The sequence below is a fragment of the Dermacentor silvarum genome, chromosome 10 (assembly GCF_013339745.2).
Source record: "Dermacentor silvarum isolate Dsil-2018 chromosome 10, BIME_Dsil_1.4, whole genome shotgun sequence".
Taxonomy (NCBI): domain Eukaryota; kingdom Metazoa; phylum Arthropoda; class Arachnida; order Ixodida; family Ixodidae; genus Dermacentor; species Dermacentor silvarum.
The window spans coordinates 98,134,785-98,147,759 of NC_051163.1; the positions used below are offsets into that span (position 1 = coordinate 98,134,785).

The window sequence follows — 12,975 nt, forward strand, 5'->3', positions numbered from 1 at the left end:
GTCCTGAGTGCACTCCTGACTTCAAGCAAACAACCGCATTTGTAAATGTAAGCCCTGGAACCATTACACCTTTCCACATACCCCGGAGCACCTCGTACCTATTGTATTCCCATAGCGCTTTAGGCCGCATTTCGCTTCCCTTTTCCTATTATTGTTCTTTCCTGTGTCTCCAGATATCTATCGCTTTCGTTTATCCATACACCCAGGTATTTGTATTCTTTTACCCGTGGTAGTTCTTGGCCCTGTATCAACACTGTCTGCTCACTGTTTTCATTTAATAAGACAAAAAGTGATTTTTAGCGCTAAATTTTAATCCTAAATCCTCACATTCTTCTCCACAGATATCAGCCAGGCGTTGCATATCACTTTGCTTGTTAGCAAGCCGCACAATGTCGTCCGCATAAAATAAACCTGGAACCTGCTGCTCAACTATTGTGCCGGCTTGTTTATATGAGAGGTTAAATCCGATATTGATTCCTTCTATCGCCCTCTCTATCCTTACCATGTACATCATAAACAGCAGCGGGGATAAAGGGCAACAGTGTCTCAGTCCCTTGTTGATATCAACTTTATCCTCGCTCCTCAACCCTTCCCATTCAATGCAAACGGTACTTTCTTAGTAAATCTCTTCAACAGCTGTACACAGTCAGTTGCCTATACCTTCTCCTTCCAGAATATTCCACAAAATGTTGCGGTCTACGTTGTCATACGCTCCGGTAATGTCTAAAAAAGCCTCATATAGCGGTCTCCTTTCTTCTCTGGATATTTCAATACACTGAGTAAGGACAAATAAGTTGTCATCCAGACGCCTACCGATTCTGAAACCATTCCGCAGTTCTCCCAATATGCCATTATTCTCTGCTCATGCCTTGCAACTTCAATTTAATCGACCTGCATTGCTAACCTGTATATTACCGATGTAATGGTCAACGGTCTATTGAGTGAATATACCTTTTTCCCTCTTACCTTTATAAGTTAATTTCATTCTACTTTGTCGCCAACTGTCTGGTATTCGCCTATCTTGTAAGCATTTTTCTACTGCTTTCAACAGAGCCTCCTTACTTTTTGGTCCTAGCTCAATCAGCCTAACGGGAACCTCGTCTAAACCGGTGGCTGTGTTTTCAAAAGATGAAGCACCAACAGGGACGGCACACTAAGAAGGAACAAAGACAGGACAAGGCGCTTCCTGTCTTTATTCCTTCTTAGTGTGCCGTCCTTATGGCGCTTCATCTTTTGAAAGCTATGCACCAACTAGCCCCACAACGTGTTTTACTGCTGTGGCTGTGCGTTTAAAAATTTTCTCTTCAGCTTCCTTCCAGTTGAAATTACTCGATCAGCACCAACTCCTTTTCCGTCTGGTTCTCGTTCATTCTCTTTTTCTCCTCAGAGACCACCTCACCATTGCCCTGAAATTATCGGCTATTATTTTTCGAACGTTTTTAATGACGCGTCCCGCTCCAGTTCGTTTCCATCTTCGTCAAGGATATGTTGCTGTACTGTGCCCGACTTCCTGCCCAATAAGTTAATGTGGTTCCAAAATATTCTAGGCGCGGCCTTCTTTTTCTCACGAATTTCTGACAACGTTCACTTTTCACCTTTAATCTTTGCTTGAACTAATATTTGAACCATGGTTTTTTTCCCCCGCGGTATATTTCCCATTTTCTGTCTATTTCATCCTGCGGCAATTGTGCATTTTTTGCCTGTCTGTGTTCTCGTGATGCTTTCTTTCGTTCATCGATCGCCTCCCCGTATATCCCTGTTCCCACCAGCTTTTCGGCTTCCATTTTCATTTCCAACAAGCATGTTGCTTCTCTTTCCTCATTTCTCTCGCCATTACACTTACCAGCTCACTATATTCCCACTCCTTATTGCTTGGCCATTTGTCAAGTTCTTTCTGGACTTTTGTGACTATATTTGCTATTTGTTCATCATTCAAATCTGGACTGGTCATTCTTCGTTCCTTGCTCTCTTTCCCAACTACATATCTTATTTTCAACTTGATGCGTTTGTGGTCACTCCCTATGCTGCTATCCCCTTCCTCGTCAATGACCATTTCTTTCAAGTTATAATAAATTCCTTCTGTCATCAGACAGTAATCGATGGCCGATTGTCTATTTCCGCCTTCCCATGTGATCTGGCCATCACATTTAGGTCCCGTATTCACAATAACGAGGGTACGTTGCACACAGAGATCTAGCATTAACCTCCCGTTGTTGTCGGTATAACCGTCTAGAACCTGTATGTGTGCACTCATGTCACCCAACAGGATAATTTCACCCTCATTCCGGAAACTCTTAATATCCGCGCTTAGGCATTCCACTAATTCTTGATTCTTTTCTTATCAATTTTTCCCTGTCCATATACCCAAGTTTTCCTTCCACTGACTGTACCTGATAGCCAAAGATGCTCTTGACACTTTGAATTGACTCTTTCCCATTTGGCTCCCTGATGTATGAGCATTCTGACTCTCCCTCGCTTTCTTTCCAGTTTGGTTCGGTTGCACCCTTCCCAAACATAATTATCAATCACCGGTGGTTCTTCTAAGTCTCTAAGGTGCGTTTCAATAACAGCATACACACCTATTTGTACTCTATTTAACTGCTCCTCAATCTCTAACCACTTTTCCTTTCTTCTACCACCCTGCATGTTTAATTGAACCTGTTACACAGCGATCTCTTTGCGTTCTTGTTTTTCTGTTGTTACCGATGCTGCTAGTCAGAGGTTCCCCTAAGGGACATTCTTCATTACTACTTACCGTGTCCTCCTGAGCGCCCTCTATCGGAGCACGCCATCGCCGACTGGAGGAACTACGCCCGTGAGGTCGTCAGGGACGAGCTGCTGGCGCGACCTCCACTCGGTGGCCCCGGGAAGATAGCGCTAATTGAAGAGTGCCTTCTTCGCGGCAAGCGAGAGAGAAATACGTTTATTAAATCATAAAAAATAGAAAATTGTACATGTATGAAAAGGCAACCCCAGTGGTTCTTCCGGTGAGGCTGCCTAGATTAAGTTAATGGTTTCGCTTCTTATAAGGTAGGTGAGCAAGCTGTCATATATAGCTTTGCGGTGTTGCGGGGTCCCTCTAGGAAGGATCCAGTCATTGAGTGTGACGACTGAGCTCTGCAGCCCAGCAAGGCAGATTCTTCGCAGTGAGGATAGGCCAGGACATGTCCATAGCAAGTGGTGTGTTGTGGCTGGCGCACCCGTGGTGCAAGTTCCACAGGTGGGGTCAAGCGACTTGTCAATGTATTGAAATTCAATCGAGGCCGCCTGATGACGGGCGACAACGTTCCTTCGAGCTGCCAAAATTACGGTGATGTTAAAGATTGCAGCACATGGGTCTTCCGCACTCGTATGGCTGCGGCTTCCACTGACGAGGAGTCCAAGCTGCTCGTACCACTCGAGTCGCTCGAGCCACTTGCCACGTCGGCGTAGCTCGCGCGCTTGACCGAGCGGGAGCGCGAGTATTGACTTGAACCTGCTGCGCCTTGGGGAGCTACCAGCACTGTTACTGCTCGAGCTGGTGGCCGAGGTGCCCAGCTGCGGGAACTCTTCACTGCTGGAGCTCCAACGGTTGTCTCTTTCATGGAGCCTGTTGTGGCGCTGTTGCCGTATATTGTACAGGGTGGCGGGCTTGCCTTCAGTCTCTTGTTGCACTCTGTACTTGCAGTTTCGTGCCCTTCTCCGCAGAGCTTGCAGGTCGGTTTGCAATCGTGGTTTTGTGGTTGTCCGGTGTTGCCGCATTTGTGGCAGAAATCCGGGATTGGTCTCGGACAGACGTCTTGACGGTGTCCCGTGTTGCCGCAGGTGCGGCAGTACTGCACTGACTTGCGATATGGTCTGCAGCAAGTCAACGCGCGGTTAGGTATTGCAAGTCGCCTATAGATCTTCACAAGGTGCGGAAACCAATTGAAGGAGCGCTGCGCTAGTGCAGACAGCACTACAAGCCCTGTTTTCTTCGCGTTGGCTGCTACGGCGCCGTGTGCGACGTCAGCATTACGCAGCGATATGTTGTGTGTCGCCAAAAAAAAAAAAGCGCCTGCTCTTCTGTTCTTCTTTATCGAATATTCATCTGCGATGTGCGACTATTCGCGGTTGTTAACTGAGAACTAAGTAGACGAGCAGGTTTTGTTCAGAACGCGCGAATTTACCTTCGTGTCAAGTCGCGTTTGGGCGCAATGCATACGAAGCTGCTTACGTCGGCGCTTAGCGAGCCACGCACTTCGGTGTTCCCGCGAAGTATTTCTCCCCCTGTGCTAAACAAATTCTTCTAAAGTAGGAAATGCTCATAGACCGTTGACCAGTGGCTTACAACTTTTAGATGATCGTCTTCCCGTAATACGCATTCTGCAGAACTAGGAATAGACAAGGAGTATACAAAAAGGTTGAACAAACTAATCCGTCAGTGCCTTAACGACAAGTGAATAATAAATTCAGGGATCAAGCTAATTTAGCTGTGAGAAATTGATCAGTGTTTTAAGACAGCTGTTGAGAAAGCAGCATTAACAAACCTGTTACTTACATATAGTAGAAGTTAAAATAATAATTTGGATTGTTAAACTATTGTGTCATACTTTTAGCATAAATTCCACAACAAAATATAAGAAGAGTTGACGTACATGAATTGAAAGTACTGTTTTGCGGAAAGAGTGCTGAAATTTGTTCCTGCAATTGCGTTGTGTGTAAGCATAAAACTTGTTACTTTCATTTTTTTTCCCCAGACCATGCACAGCTCCAGCACGGAAAACTTCACCACGTCTGTGTTTCTGTCTGCGAAATGTGCTGTCTTCAGCCTTTCGACCGGTCTCGCGTAATTATAATTTTTTGCATGAGTAATCACTGGTAACTGTTGCGACAAACGATTTCCGTTGGTAGGATTGTCTCATCTAAAGCAAAAAAAAACCTTACTTTTGATATTGAGAAATTGTAAGAAAGCTTTGTGGATATGCGCCTATAGAATGTACAGTTTGTACTGGAGATGCGAGACACTCAGGCCTGCAACATTCTTTTGTGTATTGTATGTCTTGCTCTACAAAAGTTGCTAATAAAATTGCAAAATAAAGCACATTTCACTTCCTGTTATTGTCCTGCCGAAACACAGTAGCCGGGCGCTCACGTATTGTATAGAATAGGGTAAAAAGTTAGCAAACACAGATGCGCTGCTGGCGTTTATTCAATACATGAACCACACACGCAAAAGAAAATGATCCTTACAAAAACAAAGACGCTGCGAATCACAGCTGTTAGAACAATGCAGACTGTAGCAGCAAACGGAACTCGTGCTAGTTTCCTCTTGCATCTGCCCAGAAAATTGCACACCCGTCGAGCGCATTGCAGACAAGCGGGATGGCTGTCTCCCCCTCGCACGTCAGCAATACCGTTGCCATAACAGGAGGCTTTTTTTTCTTCTTCTTTTTCTCAGAAGCATGGCCTACCAAGCACCAGGGGAGAAACTGGCGCTCGTGACGCAATTGCCGTTTACCTGAGGGGTATACCAGCTGACATAGCCGTTGTCATAGTTCCAGATATGTTCTCCGGTGTTTTCTTCCAACCGGTCCGTTTGCATTGCATTTGCTTCTTCTTCTTTTTGGTTCTTTGAAATTTCGCTTGCTGCAGCTGCGTTTCGGCTCATCGTAGGGGCTCTTCGGCGCGGCGTGGGCGAGCGCTCGTGCTCAAGTGGCGCTAGGGAGCCTATACATGCAACAGCGCTTGCATGTAGGCTCCCTAAGTGGCGCGCACCGCGACAGCGTTTTTTCCGATAGGATTGCGGGAGCTGCTTTGGCGTTAGGCTTAACCGGGCGGGTGTGCGGTCGTCTTGACATCTTGAAATAAGGTGCACTTACCCGAAATTGGTTAGTGTCCGCCGATTTCGCTCGTCTTGCCAGTTGCACCGGTACAAAACTTGGATTCGTCACTGGCCTTGTTCCAGGCTGGGAGGCACGAAAAGCGGGAGCCCATGTGAGACACGTTTGTTCTCCATGAACCCCTGGCGACGAGTTCATTACGTGAAAAAGAAAATATTATTTCTCTTCCAGAACGCGGCACGTCGCACGCCCCGTCAAACATGCTTTCAGCAAAATAATCATCTGTAGTAATACATTAAAATGAAATGAAGACACATCGATCATACGGTTTCATTCACCCTAAGCTCAAAGTCAGTTGTGTTTTCTTTGCTTCCGCTGAACAGAATTGGCAAAAACAAGTCGCGTTTACAATGTTGACACCACGACTGACGCGATATTTCCTTTAATAATTACAGTTATTTCCGCCGCGATGGTTCTGATGCAGCTATTACTGAAGCAGTGAACATCTCGATTTCAATCACGCCACTCCACGGGCACATCAGCCAGACAAAGCAGAATGAAATGGAACGACGCAAGACAACTGCCCCTATGGCACTAATAAAAACGTTCATTACTATTTTTATTAGTCTTTTGATGCTCACGTTCTTAACGGCAAAGTATGTCCGCGTTGACTAGGAACTCCTCTGCAAGAACGCCACGTGCGCTGCCCTTATAGCCTTCTTTATATACAAAAAGCTGTATTGTTTAAAAAAGAAAACACCCTGTATAATGGTGGCGACCGAACTGAAATATCAACTTACCGACCGATCTCTGTACTGTCCGTGTGGACTAAAGTGGCTGATGGGATGATTAACTGCAGATTAGGAAAATCCTACAGTAAGTATAATGTCATATCTCTCTCTCTCAGTATGGTTTTCTAAAAAGCAAATCGACGGAACGAGCACCTGCTGCTTGCTATTAAAGACAGAATTATTGATAATATTGAATAGAGAAAGTATATTCTTCGTTTGTTCTTAGACTTCCGGAAAGCATTTGATTGTGTACAGCAAGACATATTTCGAAGTAAGCTGGTCAATAACGGGCTCCGGGGCATTGGATCGACTAGCGACCTATTTACCAAATAGACAACAATATTCAAGAGTAAACAACGTCTCCTCTTAAGGGGGCGGTCCCACTCCGGCGGCACGAGCCCCCCGTTTTCAGTACTTTTGGAGTAACCGTGGCGGCTCTTCTACTTAAAATATAAAGTTGTGGTATATACTACAAAAAGCTTAATTCTTGTAGATTCCAACTATATATAATATAAAGAAATTGATTGATGTGATTTAGAAATAAATATTCAAGAACAAGCATGAGATACATGGTTTTTGAGAACTGTGTCTCAGTTGTGACCATATTTAGAAGAAACTACCGCACCTACTGCATTGCGGCTTGCTCTGTAGCTTTAGGACATATTTATCTAGTTCCTAGACGTAGCAAAATAATTTTGAATTTTTACTTTTTAGATAATTTGCTTTTGAAAATTGCCAAATATCGCGATCTTCTGTTGTAAACAGCCCGGCAACTACATGCTCAAGGAAGCTAAATTTTGGATAAAGTAGAGTTCAAAAATTTTCCATTTAGGACGCAAAATTCCATTCCTGTAACTTATTTAGTTCTCCTAATATTCCGGCCGAAATTAAGCAATATTTAGAATTCTGGTTTTATTTTTTCTCACTTTTGCGGGAAAGTACTAAAGCTACGAATCGGCGGTTTGAAACTAATGAAGGTACATGGATGAAATTTTGCGTCCTAAATGAAAATTCCTTGAACTCTACTTTATCCAATATTTAGCTTCCTTGAGCATGTAGTTGCCGGGCTGTTTACAACAGAAGATCGCGATATTTGGCAATGTTCAAAAGCAAATTATCTAAAAAGTAAAAATTCAAAATTATTTTGCTACGTCTAGGAACTAGATAAATATGTCCTAAAGCTACAGAGCAAGCCGCAATGCAGTAAGTGCGGTAGTTTCTTCTAAATATGGTCACAACTGAGACACAGTTCGCAAAAACCATGTATCTCATGCTTGTTCTTGAACATTTACTTCTAAATCACATTAATCAATTTCCTAATATTATATATAGTTGGAATCTACAAGAATTAGGCTTTTTATAGTATATACCACAACTTTATATCTCGAGTAGAAGAGCCGCCACGGTTACTCCAAAAGTACTGAAAACGGGGGGCTCGTGCCGCCGGAGTGGGACCCCCACCTTAACGGCTGCGAGTAATGTAGGGAGTCCCACAAGTCTCAACTTTAGGATCGTTAGAGTTTGTAAAATAAAATAATGGCATTACTAATATTCGAAATGCTTCGGATGTAATTATGTATGCATGCAGACGACACCAACGTGTTATTTACAGCGAACTCTCATAGTGAAGCCTAATACGTGGTAAAAACATACTTTGGCTATTTGCTGTCATGGCTGGAATATAATAAGTTCAGTTTGAATTTGTCCAGAACGAAGTACATAATATTTCGGCCAATTAGCGCTAATGTTTCGATGCAAAGATAACACAAGTAACAAGAAAAATTTCTTGGTGTCCAGTTACAAGAGAATCTGTCTTGCAGAATCTCTAGCCTCTTGCCGCATTTATGTAAAAGTGTTGGTTGTATAATCAAGCTCACCCAGCTATTGCCTTTGTGGTTAAACATATCAATATATTATGCCTTTTATTAATGCTAAATTGTCGTATTGCAGTCTCGTGTGGGGGACCACCACACCTCCCATCATAAGCTATAAATTTTCCAAAAGCAATCCTTGCGAGCAATTGAGGGTTATTTTGGGCGACCACGGGACTTTTGTACTCAATCCTTGTTTACTGAATACGTGTTTCTCAGAGCAGACCAAGTTTACTCATTTCGTCTAATGAAACATATTAACCACAACGGATCACTACATGTTTCTAGCGCCACTGAAATAAGCAAAAGATATCCCTCACGTTCCAGAACAATACCTGTTCTTTTTACAAGAACATACTACGGTACACAAAATCTAAACTGTCAAGTAATCACAGCTCTTAACAGATTTTCGGACGATGTTGACCTTGCTCCCTCCGCGATCACTTTCGAAAAGTAAGTTTAACAGCATTTCTTAGCCTTTGATTGGCCTGTTACTTAGTTTTATAGTTCATTATGTTTTTTTTTTTTAGTGTGTATGTGCTCTTTTTATAGTAGGGTGTCACTTTTACAAACACAGTGCAGTTCGTGTTGACTGTTACGATTATTGATTTTCAAATTTTGTTCTTTTATTTAAACGTATACAGTAATGAAGCTTCCTTCTTGCAATGTATATGTGCACCTTGGTCTCTCTGTAAGAAGAATGGGAACCAAGGGGCTCGATTTTATTAGTCATAACCACAGAAAGCCAACAGACAACGAAGCCAAGGAAAGCATCGGGGAAATTAAGTGTAGTTGAAATTGGAATGTAGAAAATAATGAAGAAAAGGGAAATGAAAGTGGACGAAAAGATAACTTGTCGCCGGCGGAAGCCAAACCCGCAACCTCCGCATAACGCGTGCGTTGCACTACCAATTCTGCTACAGCGACGGACATCAATTCGTCCACTAACTTGGGTATTTATGTTTACTATATCTAGCCCTAGGAGTGTTAGCCAGCGCCACTCAGAACCATGGTGGGCGGATGTGGAACATCCTTTTTAGCCCGATGGCGTCACGATACACGTGATCTTGGGAGAGCAGGCATGTGGCTAATAAACCCTCGCATGCTACCTAATGATATCAAGGCTGCCAGATTCGAGACCCTCGTAATGAAATACGAGAGAAGAATGGGAATGGGAACCGAGGGGCTCGATTTTATTAGTCTGTATAACATATTACCTACATACAATATTCACTTCATGTACCTGCTGCTGCAGTGTATTATTACAAGTTATGTTGTATGCACTTTAGCACTGTACCAAACGAAGTGGGAGCTGTGGCCCCATCAGGCTAGTCAGCCTTCTGCCCCGGCTCCTTCCATTCGAAGAAGGAAAATAAACTACACTTTGCTTCGCTTCATAATCACAATTATTTGCTAGAGTGTCCTGAAGTTGATACATAACTTGAATAGATGAACTCAAACACAGAATTGTCCTGCACATAAGCGCGAGGGACGTTGTTCCAGCAAGGACAATTCATATTTAGGATGGATGTGTTTTGCCATTTCCTCAAGTTCTCCCGCAGTATAGAACTGGATTGTGAATGGTGAGCCTTGTGGGCGAGGTGGGATGTATAGCGCATGCATAGCCTGTAGTGACCAACGTCCTCGCTTGTATGTATTGTATAAGACTTCCCACTTTACCGCACTTGGAAAGTAGCACTGGTTAATGGGAGCAGTCGCTGACAGCCTTAGCAGAGCTAGTTCCGCAAGCAGCTAGCAACATTCCTGATACATTCTGTAAGCAACAGTATTTGTGAGACAGATTTCGCCAGAAGCAACGATATTCAGCTTCATTATTACGTTGCACAAGTGAATTAATTAATTAATTCTGGGGATTTAAGTGCAAAACCAGTGACTTGACTGTGAGTCACGCCGTAGTGGTGCACTCCGGATTAATTTTGAACACCAGGGCATCTTTAACGTGCCCCCAATGCACGGGACACGGGCGTTATTGCATGTCGCCTCCATAGAAATGGGGCCGCCGCGGCCGGGATTTGATCCCGCGACCTCGCGCTCAGCAGCGCAGCGCCATAACTACGATGCCACCATGGCGGGTTACGCTGCAAAACACCACAAACTCTTCCTCATAAGAAAGTGGAGACGGTGCCATTATGCAGTCGTTTGCACAGCAAAGTTCCGGTGCAGCCGCCATTGCTATCAGTTCCAGCATGGCGGCCGATCCCGGTTAGACGCAATAAGGCGCCAATTTTACATAATGGCGGCGCGTTGTATAAAAAAAACGATTATCGGACGGTAAAAAGTACAAAAAAAGCAGCCGCCCCCGGGAGGGCTCGAACCTCCAACCTTTCGGTTAACAGCCGAACGCGCTAGCCGATTGCGCCACGGAGGCTGCACGCTTGAGGCCGCCGTGAAAAAGTGGCGTAACATTACCGCCAAAGTATTTCACAAAGACCGATCCTGGGGACATCTACTGTTTATTGCAAACTACCCGGGCCGGCGCCCGAGCCCGCAAGCGCCATGCGCTGGCCCGTCCGAGCCCGGCCCAGTTATTTCTAAACTAACCCCTACCCGGTCCGGGCCGAAGACTTTGAACAATTATCGACCTTGAGTCAACAGCATTTTTTGGAAATCACTCTCCCATCCATGCTCGCAACTGACACTAAAAAGTTCTGGCGCGTCATAAATCCGAGGGACGATAACGTTATTAGCCTGGTGGATAACGCGGGAGACATCATACCCTCTGATCAGTGCGCATCTGTGCTTAACGATGTTTTTGTTTCTAATTTTTCATCAGTGACAAGTGTTTCGCCACCACTTACACACTGCCATTATTCAATTTCAATGTGTCCGATTATAGTAGACCCGTGTGGCGTAGAACATCTGATTAATAAATTGAAACTTTCTTCTTCTCCTGGTTGTGACGCGGTTAGCCCGAAGTTTTTGAAGAGCACGAGCGAGTATAGTGCTATTATATTAGCGAAAATCTTTCAACAGTCACTTGACACGGGTTCTATTCCTGCGGAATGGAAGATCGGAAAGGTGATTCCACTTCATAAAACAGGCAGTAGGCAGCCTCCACTTAACTGTCGTCCCATTTCGCTCACTAGTATTCCATGCAAACTTCTTATTATGAACATATCTTATTTTCCAATCTTGCTAACTTTCTCGAATCTAATTCCTTCTTCACGCACTCTCAACATGGCTTTCGCAAAACCTATTCATGCGAAACACAGCTAATATCGTTTACACATCAGCTTCATGCCATTATTGATCGTTCTTCTCTTGCGGACTGTGTTTTTCTAGATTTTTCTAAAGCATTTGATAAGGTATGTCATAATTTACTAATGTATAAATTGCATAAACTTAACCTTGATCCCCAGTTACTTACTTGGCTTGAGTGTTTCCTTTCGAGTCGTTCTCAGTTCGTTTCTGCCAACAGCGTTGACTCTCCCTCTAATGTGGTTTCCTCGGGCGTGCCACAAGGCTCTGTCCTTGGACCGCTACTATTTCTTATCTATATTAACGACTTACCTTCTTGTATTACATCTCATATTCATCTCTTTGCTGACGACTGCGTGATATTTCGAGAAGTAACTAGTAACCATGATACAGCCATTCTTCAATCTGATCTTAATGCTATCAGTTCATGGTGCAATACATGGCGCATGGAATTAAACATAAGCAAATGCAAGTCAATGCGAGTATCCCGACGTAACAACACCCTACCAGCCTATCACATCAATAACACCCCACTGGATTGTGTATCATCTTATAAATACCTTGGTGTTCACGTCTCATCTGACCTTACCTGGAAGACGCATATTGCGCACGTAATAAGCAACACTAACAGATCGTTAGGTTATCTGCGACGCAATTTTTCACGTGCGCCGCAGTCTCTCAAACTTATGCTCTACAAAACACTTATCCGGCCTAAACTTGAATACGCCGCCTCAGTTTGGGATCCTAGTCAGAGTAACTTAACATATTCAGTAGAAATGGTGCAGAACAATTCCACAAGATTCATATTCTCCAATTATAACAGAACCGCCAGCATCACCACAATGAAATCTAACCTACAGTTAGCACCCTTAGCATCACAGCGTAAACATTTGCGGCTCTCTCTTTTTCATAAGATATATCATCACCCTGTGTTACGAAACGAGCTTCTTTCGGCACCACATTACATATCTTCCCGGCTCGATCACCAACATAAAGTTGGTATTCCATCTTGTAGATCCGACTCCTTCTTACACTCATTCATCCCACGGACATCTGATGATTGGAATCACCTTCCCGCCACTGTTGCTTCCATAAATGATACTAACCGTTTTAAACAAACTTTACGCGACATTTCGGTTTCAGTATTCTGTTTTCCCGTTGTTTATAACTATTGTTTGAATGTTTTTCTTGCCAGGATTTGTGCACTCGTAATTATTTATGTTCCTTATGCATCTTGGTTTACACTGTCTGTGTGCGTTGACGTAACTAGTTTGAATAATTAGAAATATATTT

The 12,975-nt window shown here is 43.7% G+C and overlaps 1 protein-coding gene and 1 non-coding gene across 2 annotated transcripts in view; both read right to left on the bottom strand.

Annotated features, from left to right (window-relative positions):
* The window catches only part of LOC125941074 (uncharacterized), a 28,724-nt gene that overhangs the window by 9,671 nt on the left and 6,078 nt on the right, over positions 1-12,975 (bottom strand). Inside the window, exon 4 of the mRNA XM_049658000.1 lies at positions 3,348-3,676. Coding sequence (XP_049513957.1) covers positions 3,348-3,676 — 329 coding nt within the window. The remainder of the gene's footprint in view (positions 1-3,347; positions 3,677-12,975) is intronic.
* Trnan-guu (transfer RNA asparagine (anticodon GUU)) lies at positions 10,779-10,852 on the bottom strand. The gene has a single exon. It is a non-coding gene; the product is annotated as a tRNA-Asn (tRNA).